The sequence below is a fragment of the Triticum urartu genome, chromosome 3A (assembly GCF_056163025.1).
Source record: "Triticum urartu cultivar PI428250 chromosome 3A, HENAU_Tu73, whole genome shotgun sequence".
NCBI classification, from domain to species: Eukaryota; Viridiplantae; Streptophyta; class Magnoliopsida; order Poales; family Poaceae; genus Triticum; species Triticum urartu.
In genome coordinates this window covers 430,338,192-430,354,841 of record NC_141875.1, presented here as the reverse complement: position 1 = coordinate 430,354,841, position 16,650 = coordinate 430,338,192, and the positions used below count along the sequence as shown (strand labels likewise).

The 16,650-nt window shown below is 48.0% G+C and overlaps 3 protein-coding genes across 4 annotated transcripts; 1 reads left to right on the top strand and 2 right to left on the bottom strand.

The window, feature by feature from the left end:
* Nucleotides 1-7,508: 7,508 nt before the first annotated feature.
* LOC147979962 (CASP-like protein 4U1) lies at nucleotides 7,509-9,431 on the top strand. The gene is made up of 3 exons (XM_087547298.1): nucleotides 7,509-8,356; nucleotides 8,821-8,956; nucleotides 9,037-9,431. Exons 1-3 carry the CDS (start codon nucleotides 7,548-7,550, stop codon nucleotides 9,223-9,225), a joined length of 1,134 nt encoding a protein of 377 aa, XP_087403424.1. The 5' UTR covers nucleotides 7,509-7,547; the 3' UTR covers nucleotides 9,226-9,431.
* A 159-nt stretch (nucleotides 9,432-9,590) lies between these two features.
* LOC125544223 (putative glycosyltransferase At5g03795) lies at nucleotides 9,591-11,517 on the bottom strand. Of its 2 annotated transcripts, XM_087547292.1 has the most exons (4): nucleotides 11,118-11,517; nucleotides 10,903-11,039; nucleotides 10,433-10,781; nucleotides 9,591-10,360 (listed from the first exon to the last, which is right to left on the bottom strand). In XM_087547292.1, exons 1-4 carry the CDS (start codon nucleotides 11,451-11,453, stop codon nucleotides 9,674-9,676), a joined length of 1,509 nt encoding a protein of 502 aa, XP_087403418.1. In that variant the 5' UTR covers nucleotides 11,454-11,517; the 3' UTR covers nucleotides 9,591-9,673. The 2 variants fall into 2 exon arrangements, with proteins under 2 accessions (XP_087403418.1, XP_087403417.1); XM_087547291.1 differs by having other exon boundaries at nucleotides 10,903-11,517.
* Nucleotides 11,518-12,328: 811 nt separating this feature from the next.
* LOC125544222 (carbonic anhydrase, chloroplastic) lies at nucleotides 12,329-15,817 on the bottom strand. The gene is made up of 8 exons (XM_048707834.2): nucleotides 15,321-15,817; nucleotides 15,147-15,208; nucleotides 15,003-15,051; nucleotides 14,338-14,454; nucleotides 14,163-14,216; nucleotides 13,274-13,359; nucleotides 12,949-13,054; nucleotides 12,329-12,756 (listed from the first exon to the last, which is right to left on the bottom strand). Exons 1-8 carry the CDS (start codon nucleotides 15,462-15,464, stop codon nucleotides 12,622-12,624), a joined length of 753 nt encoding a protein of 250 aa, XP_048563791.1. The 5' UTR covers nucleotides 15,465-15,817; the 3' UTR covers nucleotides 12,329-12,621.
* Nucleotides 15,818-16,650: the final 833 nt, after the last annotated feature.

Here is a 16,650-nt window from a genome sequence, read left to right as displayed (position 1 = left end):
ACAAGACCACTAGTTTCAAGAAAAGGGCAGAGGGAAGAAGGGGAACTTCAAGAAGAACAGCAAGCAAGTTGCTGCTCAAGTGAAGAAGCCCAAGTCTGGTCCTAAGCCTGAGACTAAGTGTTTCTACTGCAAAGGGACTGGTCACTGGAAGCGGAACTTACCCCAAGTGATTGGCAGATAAGAAGGATTGCAAAGTGAACATAAGTATATTTGATATACATGTTATTGATGTGTACTTTACTAGTGTTTATAGAAACCCCTCAGTATTTGATACTAGTTCAGTTGCTAAGATTAGTAACTCGAAACGGGAGTTGCAGAATAAACAGAGACTAGTTAAGGGTGAAGTGACGATGTGTGTTGGAAGTGGTTCCAAGATTGATATGATCATCATCGCACACTCCCTATACTTTCGGGATTAGTGTTGAACCTGAATAAGTGTTATTTGGTGTTTGCGTTGAGCATGAATATGATTTGATCATGTTTATTGTAATACGGTTATTCATTTAAGTAAGAGAATAAATTGTTGTTCTGTTTACGTGAATAAAACCTTATATGGTTACACACCCAATGAAAATAGTTCATTGGATCTCGATCGTAGTGATACACATAATCATAATATTGAAACCAAAAGATGAAAAGTTAATAATGATAGTGCAACTTATTTGTGGCACTGCCGTTTAGGTCATATTGGTGTAAAGCGCATGAAGAAACTCCATGCTAATGGGTTTTTAGAATCACTTGATTATGAATCAGTTGATGCTTGCGAACCATGCCTCATGGGCAAGATGACTAAAACGCCGTTCTCCGGAACTATGGAGCGAGCAACTGACTTATTGGAAATAATACATACTGATGTATGAGATCCGATGAGTGTTAAGGCTAGTGGCGGGTATCATTATTTTCTGACCTTCACAGATGATTTGAGCAGATATGGGTATATCTACTTAATGAAACACAAGTCTAAAATATTTGAAAAGTTCAAAGAATTTCAGAGTGAAGTGGAGAATCATCGTAACAAGAAAATAAAAGTTTCTACGATATGATCGCAGAGGTAAAATATTTGAGTTACGAGTCTGGCCTTCAGTTAAAACAATGTGAAATAGTTTCACTACTCACGCCACCTGGAACACCACAGCATAATGGTGTGTCCGAACATCATAACCGTACTTTATTAGATATGGCGCGATCTATGATGTCTCTTACCGATCTACCACTATCGTTTTGGGGTTATGCATTAAAGACAGCTGCATTCACGTTTAAAAGGGCACCATCTAAGTCCGTTGAGTCGACACAATCTGAACTGTGGTTTGGCAAGAAACCAAAGTTGTCGTTTCTTAAAGTTTGGGATTCTGATGCTTATATGAAAAAGTTTCATCTTGATAAGCTCAAACCCAAATCGGAGAAATATGTCTTCATAGGATACCCAAAGGAGACTATTGGGTACACCTTCTATCACAGATCCGAAGGCAAGACATTCGTTGCTAAGAATGGATCCTTTCTAGAGAAGGAGTTTCTCTTGAAAGAAGTGAATGGGAGGAAAGTAGAACTTGATAAGGTAATTGTACCTTCTCCCTTATTAAAAAGTAGTTCATCACAAGAAATCTGTTCCTGTGACTACTACGCCAATTAGTGAGGAAGACTAATGATGATGATCATGTAACTTCAGATCAAGTTAATACCGAATCTCGTAGGTAAACCAGAGTGAGATCCGCACCAAATTGGTACGGTAATCCTGTTCTGGAAGTCATGTTACTAGACCATGACGAACTTGTGAACTATGAGGAAGCAATGATGAGCCTAGATTCCGCGAAATGGCTTGAGGCCATGAAATCTGAGATGAGATCCATGTATGAGAACAAAGTATGGACTTTGATTGACTTGCCCAATGATCGGCAAGCCATTGAGATTAAATGGATCTTCATGAGGAATACGGACGCTGATAGTAGTGTTACTATCTACAAAGCTAGAATTGTCGCAAAAAGGTTTTCGACAAGTTCAAGGTGTTGACTATGATGAGAGTTTCTCACTCGTATCTATGCTTAAGTCTGTCCAAATCATGTTAGCAATTGCCGCATTTTATGAAATCCAGCAAATGGATGTCAAAACTGCATTCCTGAATGGATTTCTGGAAGAAGAGTTGTATATGATGCAGCCGGAAGGTTTTGTCGATCCAGAAGGAGCTAACAAAGTGTGCAAGCTCCAGCGATCCATTTATGGACTGGTGCAAGCCTCTCGGAGTTGGAATAAACGCTTTGATAGTATGATCAAAGCATATAGTTTTATACAGACTTGCGGTGAAGCCTGTATTTACAAGAAAGTGAGTGGGAGCACTACAGCATTTCTGATAAGTATATGTGAATGACATATTGTTGATCGGAAATAATGTAGAATTATTCTGCAAAGCATAAAGGAGTGTTTTTAAAGAAGTTTTTCAAAGAAAGACCTCGGTGAAGCTGCTTACATATTAAGCATCAAAATCTATAGAGATAGATCAAGACGTGTGATAAGTTTTTTCAATGGGTACATACCTTGACAATATTTTGAAGTAGTTCAAAAAAGGAACAGTCAAAGAAAGAGTTCTTGGCTGTGTTACAAGGTATGAAATTGAGTAAGACTCAAAGCCCGACCACGGCAGAAGATAGAAAGAGAATGAAAGTCATTCCCTATGCCTCAGCCATAGGTTCTATAAAGTATGCCATGATGTGTACCAGATCAATTGTATACCCTACACTGTGTTAAGCAAGGGAGTACAATAGTGATCTAAGAGTAGATCACTGGACGTTGGTCAAAATTATCCTTAGTGGAATAAGGAAATATTTCTCGATTATGGAGGTGACAAAAGGTTCGTCGTAAAAAGTTACGTCGATGCAAGTTTTGACACAGATCTGGATGACTCTAAGTCTCGATCTAGATACATATTGAAAGTGGGAGCAATTAGCTAGAGTAGCTCTGTGCAGAGCATTGTAGACATAGAATTCGCAAAATACTTACGGATCTGTATGTGACAGACCCGTTGACTAAAATTATCTCATAAGCAAAACATGATCACACCTTAGTACTCTTTGGGTGTTAATCACATAAATGATGTGAACTAGATTATTGACTCTAGTAAACCCTTTGGGTATAGGTCACATGATGATGTGAACTATGGGTGTTAATCACATGGTGATGTGAACTCTTAGTGTTGAATCACATGGCGATGTGAACTAGATTATTGACTCTAGTGCAAGTGGGAGACTGAAGGAAATATGCCCTGGAGGCAATAATAAAGTTATTATTTATTTCCTTATATCATGATAAATGTTTATTATTCATGCTAGAATTGTATTAACCGGAAACATAATACATGTGTGAATACATAGACAAATAGAGTGTCACTAGTATGCCTCTACTTGACTAGCTCGTTAATCGAAGATGGTTATGTTTCCTAACCATAAACAAAAGAGTTGTTATTTGATTAATGGGATCACATCATTAGGAGAATGATGTGATTGACATGACCCATTCCATTAGCTTAGCACCCGATCGTTTAGTATGTTGCTATTGCTTTCTTCATGACTTATACATGTTCCTATGACTATGAGATTATGCAACTCCCATTTGCCGGAGGAACACTTTGTGTGCTACCAAACGTCATAACGTAACTGGGTGATTATAAAGGAGCTCTACAGGTGTCTCCAAAGGTACATGTTGGGTTGGCGTATTTCGAGATTAGGATTTGTCACTTCGATTGTCGGAGAGGTATCTCTGGGCCCTCTCGGTAATGCACATCACATAAGCCTTGCAAGTATTGCAACTAATGAGTTAGTTGTGAGATGATGTATTAAGGAACGAGTAAAGAGACTTGCCGGTAACGAGATTGAACTAGGTATTAAGATACCGACGATCGAATCTCGGGCAAGTAACATACCGATGACAAAGGGAACAACGTATGTTGTTATGCGGTCTGACCGATAAAGATCTTCGTAGAATATGTGGGAGCCAATATGAGCATCCAGGTTCCGCTATTGGTTATTGACTGGAGACGTGTCTCGGTCATGTCTACATTGTTCTCGAACCCGTAGGGTCCGCACGCTTAAGGTTTCAATGACAGTTATATTATGAGTTTATGAGTTTTGATGTACCGAAGGAGTTCGGAGTCCCGGATGAGATCGGGGACATGACAAGGAGTCTCGAAATGGTCGAGACGTAAAGATCAATATATTGGACGACTATATTCGGACATCGGAAAGGTTCCGAGTGATTCGGATATTTTTGGAGTACCGGAAAGTTACGGGAATACGTATTGGGCCTTATTGGGCCATACGGGAAAGAAGAAAAAGGGCCTCAAGGGTGGTCGCACCCCTCCCCTTGGTCTGGTCCGAATTGGACTAGGGAAGGGGGGCGCCCCCTTCCTTCCTTCTCCTTTTCCCTTCCTCTTTTCCTATTCCATATGGGAGGTGGAATCCTACTAGGACTAGGGAGTCCTAGTAGGACTCCACATTTGGCGCGCCCCCTCCTAGGGCCGGCCTCCTCCTCCCTTGCTCCTTTATATACGGGGGCAGGGGGCACCTCTAGACACAAGTTGATCGACGTGATCATATTCTTAGCCGTGTGCGGTGCCCCCTTCCACCATAATCCTCGATAATATTGTAGCGGTGCTTAGGCGAAGCCCTGCGACGGTAGTACATCAAGATCGTCACCACGCCGTCGTGCTGACAGAACTCTTCCCTGACACTTTGCTGGATCAGAGTCCGGGGATCGTCATCGAGCTGAACGTGTTCTAGAACTCGGAGGTGCCGTAGTTTCGGTGCTTGATCGGTCGGGCCGTGAAGACGTACGACTACATCAACCGCGTTGTGCTAACGCTTCCGCTGTCGGTCTACAAGGGTACGTAGATCACACTCTCCCCTCTCGTTGCTATGCATTACCATGATCTTGCGTGTGCATATGAATTTTTTTGAAATTACTACGTTCCCCAACAGGGACAACCCACCTAGGCGAACCTGGTGAGGGGGGCGCGCCCTGGTGGGTTGTGCCCACCCAGGTGCCCCCCTTCGGCAGGTCTTGGCTCCAGAAATTCTCTTTTATTATATAAAAATTCCTCGCAAAGTTTCGTTCCATTCCGAGAATTTTTATTTCTGCACAAAACAACACCATGGTAGTTCTATTGAAAACAATGTCAGTCCAGGGTTAGTTTCATTCAAATCATGCAAATTAGAGTCCAAAACAGGAGGAAAAGCATTAGAAAAAGTAGATACGTTGGAGACATATCACCTGTCAATATATCGCGGTATCCAGATCGATTGCCACATCGGGCACCAGGCCTCAACGTCCCGATGCCAAATGGCGGATAGCCTTGCCTCTCGTTGGGAAGGATTTGCTATGAAGGTAGAGCGGGTGTCACCCCCTCCAAAGACGTGCACCCGCCTCAAGTATTATCTCAACGACACTGGGTGCGTAACACATTATCCTCCTCGTCAGGGGCTCGCAACACCTCACTGAGGTGGAGCAGCCCCGGGCATGGTGCTCAGCGGTGTTCTCCAAGGCTTAGGTGCCGCCACCGCACATCCTCACAGACCTTTGCTCACAGAGGCGTGACCCCCAACCGGTCCATGACCACCAAGAAGACCGACACTCACCCGGTCCAAGACAACCGAGGAGACCGGCGTAGTTGGGATGTAAGGTCAAAGGTTGTCAGAATCGTGATTCTATTGTACGATTCTGTGACTTTATGATTCAAACTAAACACTCTGATTCTATTATATTGGTTAGTAGAATCTACATTTTTACGATTCTGATAGTTAAGATTCTACGATTTGTGATCCTACCATCGGAGCTATAATCCGATTCAGAATCAAGATTCTGACAACCGTGAGGGCACGGCCACCCACATGACCACCCACCAACACCCGCATGACGGCCCCCGTCGCAAGGGCACCACCATGCCCATCAACCGAAGCCGCTGCCGCAAGCCTGAAAGGCCAAACCTTGCCCGCCTCCCACCAAGAGACGGGTTACCGATGCGCAGCCGGGCAGCCCTGCTGCCGGACCAGCGCTCCACCACATCCCGCACTCCAACCTCCCGCCAGCGACCAACCAAATCAAATCACACTTGAGCACCGCAAAACCAGATCCGTGCGCAATGGCGAAGGTCCGCACACGAGGCGGCCTGGCGACGGTCGGCCCAGTCCATGGATTGACACCTTGTTAGATCCATTGGAACAACGACATCCTCTAGAGCCCATGGCTAGGCAGGTACCAACGCCCGACGCCCGCCACTACGGGAGGAGAGGCGCCACCAAGACCCGACCAGAACGGCCGTCGGCCATGACGAAGGAGCTTCGAGATGCAGCTGCTGATGATGAGATCACGATTGGGGAGGAACCATCGGGAGGGGCGAGAGTAGGAAAGGGAGAGAAGGAGCGGGGGAGGCCCCGCCTCCGCCGCGAGCCAGTCGGTGGCTGCCATGGCCCCCTCCCAACAAGTCGGTAGGGGGGTGGGAGAGTCAGTGATCCTGCTCTACACTCGCATTCCCCTTCCCAAACGCGTTGCAATTGTTGGTAGAGTATAAGAGCATCTCCAACAAAATAAATATCAAGTGCTAAAATAATTTTACAGTGCTACTGTAGCATTTATAGCGCGTCGCCGCCAACATTGATTTTCCACATGCCCAAAAACACACGCCCAAAAATACACGTAGTGCAAATTATGAAGGACACGCGGTCCGGCGTCCAACATTTGCAACGTGTGATAGCGCTTTTAAGCGCGCGCCTTAAATTCTTTTGCGTGCAAACTATTTTGCAGCATCTGCCGGAGTGTCTCCGGCGCACAAAAAGATCGGTTCTAGCGCGCGGAGCAGGTTTTAGATGCCTGTTGGAGATGTTCTTAACCATGAAACCACTGCTACTCGCTACAAAACAATTAAATACCACCATGTTCACGCCTTATTATGATAGTAGTTTAGCCGTGGTTTTTTCTCTTTGGGCTGAGCATCCCATGTTCCTCTGCTTTGGTCACCATGTTCACGCCTCGTGTCATGCGTTCTACCCCCTTATACTCACTCTTTACTTCTTCTATCAATGGAATGATACGTAAGCTTTACGTATTCATGAAAAAATTAAATTCTTTTGCAGCATCTGCTGGAGCGTCTCCGGCGCACGAAAAAAATGATTTTTTAGCGCGCGGAGCAGGTATGGGGCGCCTGTTGGAGATGCTCTAGACCATGAAACCACTGCTACTCACTACAAAACAATTAAATTCCATCTGAGTTTTTTTTTTTTGAAAGCCCACCTGAGGCTAATTAGATACTGAATGGAACGAAATTTCAGGAGAAAGAGGGGGAACCGGTCCAGCAAAATAGCAAAAGGCAACGGACTGGTCGGAAAAAGAAAACAGAAAACAAAAGGAAGGAAAGAGGTGGGAGAAGGAGGAGGGAAGGAAGCAAATCAAATATACTAAACCGATCGAGAGGGCAACACGTAACCTCCGATCCGATACTTAACACGGGAGACCATCCTTCCATCGACCCGCCTCCTTTTGCCACGGCCCGCGCGCACCGGTCACACATGGCTGAGACCCCCCGTGCCCCGCCGCCACTGAGGCCTCCGCCGCCCGTTCCGCTGCCGGACACGCCGCCTCGCCCGGATTCGTCGCCTTCCACGCCCGGCGAGGATTACCACACGCCGACGCCCTCGCTGGACGAGGCGCGCGAAGAAACGCCACCGTGGTCGCAAGAAACCAACGGCAACGAGAGAGCGGCCAGCAAAAGCCCGGCCCTCTCGCCCGTGCGCCTCCCCTCGCCGCACCGCCTGCTGCCGCCCAACTCCCCCACCGGCAACGGCGATGACGGTGCCGCCGCCGGGCATGCGCCGGTGCCGGGCCGCCGCCCGCAGCTCCGCCTCGCGCCCGGCCTCGTCCGGACGCCGTCGGAAGGGTCCGTCGCCAAGTCTCCCTCGCCGTCGCCCTCTTCGTCGCTGACGTCGCCATCGCCTCTAACCCTGGCTCCCACAATCACAACCAACAGCAAGAGCGCCCAGAGCACGCCGAAGCGCACGGAGGCATGGAAGCCGCCGGCCACGGGGATCGCGGTGCAGTTCGACCCTGTCGAGGAAGCCGTCACGTCGCCGCTGCAACTGGGCAAGGCCCGAATCGACCGCCATCGCGCCACTACGATGGCGGCAGCAGAGAACGGAGGCGCGCCCAACACGGTGCCTCGCGACGTGGCGGCGGTGGCCGCTGTCGGGGAGAGGAGGCCACTGTCGGTGGCGCTGCGGCTGGCCACGGCAGTGCTCAGCCTGGCGTCCTTCGCGGTGATGGCCAGCGCCCGGACGTCCGGCTGGGACGGCGATCACTTCGATCGCTACGATCAGTACAGGTCAGTCATTTCACCTGCTTACAGTACATGATTCTTTCCCCCCTCCCTGCACTTAGTTCGGATATGTCCGGCCGGGTTTTGACGGTTAGAATGAGTTTTTTTATCTTCCTTTTAATTAACGAAGCAGTTACCTTGGAGTAACTATCTGGCCCCTTTAATTTCTGGTTAATTAGTTCGATACATCAACACGATAAAACAGTCTGCATTCCTTGATTCGAATTCAGAATTCACCTTGGATTTTATTTGTTGATGAAAAAAAACAGAACGTGCCAATTACTCTTGGCATCCCTGGTATAGGTCCAAATAAGCGAAGCTGGGCAATTGCTCAGCAACCGCTCCAGCACCACCGCAGTCCCTGAACCTGAATTCATTATCCTGGCTTTTGCAAGCAGAGTTCTTGGCTTCTTTCATCTTCTTGGGGGGGGGAAATAACCTCTGTTCTTCCCAATGGCATGTCATGTCAGGTACGCCCTGGCGATGAACGTGATCGTCTGCGCCTACTCAATCGCGCAATCGCTTGGTGAGATCCGCCGTCTGGTCGCGGCGAGGTTTATTTACAGGAGCATGTCAAGCTACTACGTCAGCCTGTTCCTTGATCAGGCAAGCGAAACGTTCACGCCCAACAATCGAGCTGCTCTTCCATTTCTTGCCTCATCATCGTCTTCCTGGCTCTGCTGCAGGTCCTGGCGTATCTCCTCATGTCGGCGTCCTCGGCTGCCGCGTCGCGCAACAATCTGTGGGTGTCGAGGTTCAGCCAGGACGCCTTCAACAGGAAGATCACCAGCTCCGTGTGGCTGTCCTTCCTTGCCTTCATAGCGCTCGCCGCAAGCTCGCTCATCTCCACGGCTAATCTCTTCAGCATGGTCTAATTATGATAGATACGGCTCATCCCTTTCCCTCTGGGGATGAGTAACTGCCGACGTTCTTCATGTAAATTTTGCATTTTATATTGCCAGAAATCATACGATCGACTTATACCGTACGTTGTTCTCGGTCCTGACCTCTGACTCGTCAGAAATCCCTTGTAAAGAGGTTCATATAGTGCTCTAATTAAGCTTTTCACTGTCAAGTAGAATAGTCATTGTGCTACTCCACTTGTACTACCCGAGTACTCCCTCTGTAAACTAATATAAGAGCTTTTAGTGATCTAAACGATCTTATATTAGTTTACAGAGGGAGTACTTGTCAGTAGTCACCGTGCACTCAATGGTGACAGAGGCTTACAACTTGAATGTACACATTTTTCTTTTTCATTCAAAACCGCCATCTTACATGTAAAATCTCAGTGCCATACAAATACATGGACATGATCTTTTTTCAGTTGTCAAGTTGAACATGGTTCACTCTGCTGAGCCAAATGGAGTGCAGGATCATGTGGAAGAGATCATACCTGAGGGGCCTGGCGTGCCACAAGAAGTGCCTTTGGAGCCGCTTGACGCAGTCGTGCATGGCCACGTACTTCCGGAGCGAGATCCCCTGCAGTATCCTCTTGAGGTCCGGTATGTCCTTCTCCGCCACCACCACTGAGAAGGCGCTCCAGTCGAACACGTCGCTGAAGGGGAGGACGAAGTTGTCGGCGATGATCACCGGCACGCACTCGTAGTACAGGGCCTCCACGATCCTGGGGCTGTTCACCTCGTACCCCATGGGGCAAAGGCAGAACCTGCTATTCTTCATGTGCTCGATGTAGTTCATCGTCCTGGACACCCTGCCGGGGAGGAGAGCGTACACCCTCATGTCCTCGTCCTGCCCCTTGCCCCAGTGCTGGAGGAGGACCGGCCTGACCCTGCCGTGCACGTTGCCGGCAAAGAAGGCGAGGATGTGCCGCCGGGAGATGGGGTGCCCACCGAGGTACCGGAGCGGCCGCTTGGGCGTCCTGATGGTCGTCTCCGGGAGAGACACGTCCTTCCCGGGCGTGAAGATCCCCTCCGAGCTGTCAGCGTTGCACAGCGCCTTGATGCTGTTCCTGGACAGGTCGCGGTGCGCCGTGGTCGTGTATGGTCCCTGCCAAGCAAATTCAGAATTACTCCAGTAAAATCGTACTGCGATACGAAAATGTTAGAATCATTTGATTACCCAATCGTGGCAGGCGACGAGGAAATGGTCGGCGCCTCTGGTGCGGTTCCAGAAGGGGTACTTGGCGGCGAGGCCCTTGACGAAATCTCTGAGGTAGACGGCCAGGGGGCGCAGGTTATGCGAGTCCGGCACGTAGAGCGAGAGCCTGAGATTCTGCGAGCTGTAGGGCAGGTAGAAGAGGTGCGCCTTGGCGGCGTCGGCGACGACGAACGGCCTGCTCTCCTCGAGGAGCTTCATGAACCAGCCCTCGGACGCGTAGATGCCGCTGAGGGGAGGGGTGTGGAAGATGGGCCGCCGACCGTCCTGGTAAATGTAAACTTTGAGTATCCGTTCCATCAGTTGGTAGCTCCTGGATGATGATCACATTTCGCTACAATTAAATTGATGATGCGTTTAGTCACTCACTGAATTATACATACTAAGGAAACGTAGAGATTATTAATGCTGAGCATGTATCTGCTAGTACGTACCTCTTGAACTGGGAGACGTTCTTGAAGAGAGGCGCGTACAGGTCGTCGGGGTCGTCGGCGACGACCGGCTCGGCGGCCATTATCTCCTTCTTGGCGTACCTCAGCGCCTCCTCTGGCGCCATCCTCCAATACGACGGCTGATCACCACGACACAGAACGAAAATAGACAACACCGTTACTTTGAATCCCCAACCTGCATGCGGGCACGTACATACCTCTCGTTTTCGGGGCCTCGCCGCGGACGTAGCTGGTTCTGCAGGCGGCGGGGACGGCGGTGGAGGTGACGCCGTAGCTAATGTTGGATGTGGTGGCGGCGGCGTGGAGCTCGCGGCGGACAATAATTCTGCCGTGTGCTTGGTGGTGGACACGCTGGGGGACAATGGCAGCGAGAAGGTGAGGAACGCGGTGGCCGCGGCGGCGGCGAGGAGGGAGGCGAGGGCCGCGGCGCGACAGCAGGAGGCGGATATCATCGCGCCGCCATGGCGGGGACGCCGACCTCGCGATGAGGCCGGGGATTGTGCCGCGGTGGCGGCGAGGTGCGATGGCGGCATTAGGGGAATGTAACGGAGGGTATGGAGGGAAGTCAGGGATGGGCCCCTGCAGGAAATGGGAGGCAGAGAAACAAATTTATAGGGGCGAGACACCTCGAATTTAGCCGCAAAATCTGCATGCCAATTACAAACGCGCGCGCGCATGGAGTTAATTACCGTAAACCTTTTATTTTTATAGATCCTATCCTTGAAGGGAGTACTCTAGCAAAATTTACATGTGCTCCCCGAGGGGGGAGAGGGGCGGCAAAAGAACCAAATCCAGCTGGACTCCCAGAAACGCCGTTTCCGATGTGCACGGTGGTAGCAGCGGCAAATAGTAGGTCTCTATCTGTCCTTCTGATCGCATGGAAGTTCATAACCAAACCATGGCCTGCTGGCGCTGACGAGGACAGCCATTGCCAGCGTAACCTTGCACTTCCCACCTGTCAACTGTGGCCCTCCTGTGCCCAAAGGAATCGCCTGCAAACTTTGTCCACGTTACGTCCCTGTAGAACCCCGCCGGCGCCTGAATTGCTGCGAGAGCGAAATTGGGCATCGTGCAGAGGACAGAACGCACCACTGCTCTACGCCCTGCGTGGTTCATCAGTCTGCCCTTCCAGCTAGCAAGCTTCGCTCTGATGCGATCAAACACGAACTGGAGGTGGACTTTCTTCAGGCGACCCAAGTAGGTAAGGGGGAAGCCTACTAATTTGCCCGCAGACTCCTTAAAAAAACCTCCTTAAGAACCGCTTGTAAATTGATGTTCTGACAGCGGATGGGTGCAACAGATGATTTGTCTGAGCTCATTTGCAGACCAGACGCCCCACCAAACAATTATGGCGTCATCAGCGTATAAACTGACACTGGGTGTTAAAGCAGTTTATCGAGAGAGGAAAAAGAGAATGGTAGCCTGATTATATAAACCATCAAAACACACACACACGCCATATCTCACATTAAGATTGTAGGGACAGGCACTAGAAAACACATGGGTCATTATCTCCTTAGGCGCCATCCTCCAAATCCAATACTAGCCTTACCTTCCTTCTGTACTGTACTAAAATCTATCTAGGCGGTACCCAAAGGACTCACACGGAATGCAACCACAGCAACAGCCATGCATGCAGCTAAGCCTTTTTCGACCAAATATTTGCGACTGGCTAGCTAACCATTTCTGCACTACTTGACTTCAGGCATTCCACGTTTCGAAGCTTCCGCGGACGAAGTCATAGCGGGCACCAATCACATTCAGTGTGCCCTTGCTCAATCTATCCTTGACGAACGGATACGTCTTCAAATTTCCAAGCGACACATTGACGGCCTCCTGCATACACACCATTCAGAAATGCAAGATGAGCGCTTATCTAACTAGTACTATGGAACGTTAGTTAACTACTAGTACTACTAAAGATGAAAGGTGCCCCAAGGATAGCTCGTAAGTAGAGGGAAATCAGTGGTGCACAATTGGCCCACTATTCTGCTCAAGAGGAAATGAAGATGTTTTAAGCAATCGTACCTTTTCCAGCACGGTGCATTGGTCGTCGAAAGGCAACAACCTGTTTTCTCTCTGCACCTTCTTCTTGGCCTCCATACCGATCTTCACCCAGTCCTCAATGAAGTGGCTAAGTAACGATACAAACAGTGAGCTCAAATAAAACTTACTGAGAGGACAAACTAATACTGAAGCCATGTTTTAGTTCACTCCTCTTAAGACTCGTTTGGGTAGGATAGGATAGGATAGGATAGGGTCCATCCTTGCCCATCCAGTAATTCCTTATTTGGACCCCTTGTGTATATATGACTTTTTTCAGTACATAATAAGTATGCAAACATTTACTTACTACGTGTTAGGCCCTTCATCCTTCAGTGAGAGTAGTTCCCTAATTCCACCACAGCGGCTGTGACCAATCACAACAATGCACTCAACCTGCCAAATGGATGTCCATCAAGTTCTTTTGATGGAGAATATACCAATTTCCATAATTGGTAGTAAGCGCAAGTTTATGTCAGTTTATTGATTGCCCAAACTATCCAGGGTATCCCTTTCGACACTTTAAGTGAGTGCAATATAACTAACGGAGTTCTACAGACCATACCAACTCCAAACGATATACTATGATCTGAAGCAATACTTTTCCATATTAGAATCATTTGACACATGATTAAATTTATAAACTGTCCTGATGATACTTATGGCTGGGTAGAATGGCTATAGCCACACATTGATTCGAGAGTTGCTATGAGAGAACGTACATTTTTTATACCTTAACGAGAGAGATAACATTTTTTTTCCTCTAAGGAGAGTTCTCATCTCTGAGCACATCACTTTCACGGTTTCACCTTCCTAGACTGGACCCAACAGAACACAAATGTTAAACAACATTTGCAATTGACAAGATATATGCCCGTGAAAAGAGAGCCTATTTCGCTTAAAGAGGAGCATACATATACCCATGGAGAGAGGCAAAATTCTTTATTTTATTGGATCACATCTAGGGAAAATTAGAGATGCTACATGAAACAGAAACTATCTCCTTTTTAAAATGGAAGGCACAAGGCATGACGAAGTCATTACCAGATTGACTAATTATCTAATTATCAATTTACCAACCAACCTTGCCACACTGGCATAAATAAACTAACCGCAAAATTGTATGAGACAGTTGTATTCCTGAATAAAAGTACACTTTCATGTATCAAGGATATTAAAAACCAGAAGGAAGAAGCAACCTTGAGGATAACCACGGCAAACTCGATGGCTGACCCGACGCTGCAGTGCCTTGTCTGCAATCAATATGCAAGTGCAGCTCAGTATACATCTCAAATAGACAAGCTAGAGTTACTAAATAGTCCACAATAATATAGAATGAAACATTGTACATAATGAATAACCTTTTTTTTTTACCTTTTGATAGACAGGAACCATTCCGGCAATATTTCGAACAGTGAAGGCCTCTCCTGGATTCAGCCCGAGGGTTATTGTTGGAGACACACGCGAGTCAGCACATGCAAACACCATGTACTGCAAGTAAGAATGAATTAAGAGTGTTGTCAGCAACAAGCACAAATGTATATCAGAAGCACATCAGCTGCCGCAAGTGTAATAATTGCTTGATTGCCCAGAGACGGTAAGTTGTTGCCATCAGGCACCCCTTCATGTAATTTAACCTTCAACCAAAACATAGGTACCGGCAAGTGAATCATGAAGGTCAGCCATACCCTGGGCCCAAACAGCAATCTTGAAAATGAGAAATCGCTACAGTGTTTTCTAGCAACTAAAATAATTGTCCTTCGTAGCCTATGTTTCTTATCATCCTGGTTTATGTAATATGTTTAGCTCCATGTACACTACCGCATTCTGGAAGGCTAGCCTAGGCAGGTAATTACTGGGATATTAACATATCTCACGAATACATCCTTGGTTAAGGTTCCAAATTTACTGACAAACTTCACAAGTTGCAGAGCTAACGGAATGCTCGGTGGAGACAACACTCAGTGGCCACTTTGAACAATAAAGTTTGTTTTTCTATCATTCATGCATGTATCAAGTATCAACCAGATGGCACATACCTTGGGGAACTGATCCTTCTTAAGCGATTCAAAAAGCTTCGGATTCTTGCTGCCAGGTGGCAATTGCCACCACAGAATAACAAAGTCAATTCAGCACAAATCCATATTGAACAAAGACACAATTCTTTGGGCTTCAAGACATACTTGTACACATTCGTTCTGAAACGCTCGAAGCCGGTCTTCAGGCGCACGACAGCGTTCATACCCTGCAAGAATATGACCAGCCAACGCACGACGATCAGAAGTCACCGGCAACCACGGTCGTACGCTTGATGCATCAAGCAGATCCAAGGAGCAAAAGAAGAGAGAGAGTTCGACCTTGTGAGCATGGGTGATCACCGGGGGCCTTTGATGGTAGGGAGGGGTGTGATTGGGCTTCCGCTGGATGAGCGGCTCTGCGGTTGGGTGCATTGGGTTCTCCCTTGGGGGTTTGGAGGGGAAACAGCAGCAGCACCCACCCATCTTGGATCGTCTCCGCGTGGTTTACTAGAGGAGAAAGAGAGGAGGGGACTGAAGAACACCAAGGAATTGATGGAGATCCGCCGCCAGCTCGCCGCCCACCGGGAACGGAAGAGTTCGACAGATTTGCGAACGATGGAATTAAAACCCTTGCTCGTGGGATGACATGGATTCTATCTCTTCGTTTTTAGTACCAGATGCCTATCCGATTCTTGCTTTAATCTGATGGAGATTAACATCCATCAGATTTGAACGGGTTCGGATAAATTTCAAGACCAAACTTTTTTTTTAAGATCCAGTGTCCACTGACTTTTCATTTATTTAGCAGAACAGAGATCATGTACTACAAAAGAAAGCATCGAGAATGTTTTTGATGATCCAATTGGGAAACTCTAAAGGATCACGCATCGCCCTGGTTTTCTAGATGCTGGGCGCCGGCGCGCCTGATCAACAGTTCGACCGGTCGCGCCCCAGCCGTCCGATCCAACGAGCCCCAGTCGTCCGATCTATTTATTGACTTTCCCATCATCATCTTCTTCTTCTTCGTACGCAGCGCGGGTGCTGCCCCTGTCACTTGGATGTTATCCTGGCTGTCGGCCGCCACCCCCTCACCTGGAACTCCTTCCTTCGCCGCCCCGTGCTGCTGCAAGCCGCACTCACCACCGGTTGCTGCCCACGTCCGGCGTCGCCTCCTGCGCTTCTCGCCTCCGTGGATGCAACAACTTGTGCCCGTGGTTGCAGCTCCGGTGGGAACACTCGCGGCTCCGATGCACGACAGTCACGCTCCAGTGGCGATGATTCGCCGGACACAGTGCCCCCGCATCGAGCTCACTAAAAAATACATCTCTCCTCGAGGTGCCAGTAGTAGTAAAAATGCCACATGGTCGTAGCAAAAGAAAATGCCGGTTCCAGTAAAAAAACAATGTAGCATATCCGACTCGCCCGCCCCTAGCACCGCTCGTGGCTTTCCCCCTGGTCGGTCCTGTTGGAAATATGCCCTAGAGGCAACATGATATTTTCCGTTCATGATAAATATTTATTATTCATGCTAGAATTGTATTGACTGAAAACTTAAATACATGTGTGAATACATAAACTACGCTGTCCCTAGCAAGCCTCTACTAGACTAGCTCGTTGACCAAAGATGGTTAAGGTTTTCTAACCATAGACATGAGTTGTCATTTGATAA

Excerpts from the sequence above, each read along its gene's own strand:
- LOC125544223 (XM_087547291.1), bottom strand. The coding sequence starts at position 11,453 with ATGCCGCCATCGCACCTCGCCGCCACCGCGGCACAATCCCCGGCCTCA. Across the intron at positions 10,782-10,902 it reads AACGTCTCCCAGTTCAAGAG|GAGCTACCAACTGATGGAAC; the intron begins GTACGTACTAGC and ends ATCATCATCCAG. Across the intron at positions 10,361-10,432 it reads TCGTCGCCTGCCACGATTGG|GGACCATACACGACCACGGC; the intron begins GTAATCAAATGA and ends TTTGCTTGGCAG.
- LOC147979962 (XM_087547298.1), top strand. The coding sequence starts at position 7,548 with ATGGCTGAGACCCCCCGTGCCCCGCCGCCACTGAGGCCTCCGCCGCCC. Across the intron at positions 8,357-8,820 it reads GATCGCTACGATCAGTACAG|GTACGCCCTGGCGATGAACG; the intron begins GTCAGTCATTTC and ends ATGTCATGTCAG. Across the intron at positions 8,957-9,036 it reads TCAGCCTGTTCCTTGATCAG|GTCCTGGCGTATCTCCTCAT; the intron begins GCAAGCGAAACG and ends GCTCTGCTGCAG.
- LOC125544222 (XM_048707834.2), bottom strand. The coding sequence starts at position 15,464 with ATGGGTGGGTGCTGCTGCTGTTTCCCCTCCAAACCCCCAAGGGAGAAC. Across the intron at positions 15,209-15,320 it reads TGATCACCCATGCTCACAAG|GGTATGAACGCTGTCGTGCG; the intron begins GTCGAACTCTCT and ends ATATTCTTGCAG. Across the intron at positions 14,455-15,002 it reads AGAAGGATCAGTTCCCCAAG|TACATGGTGTTTGCATGTGC; the intron begins GTATGTGCCATC and ends TCTTACTTGCAG.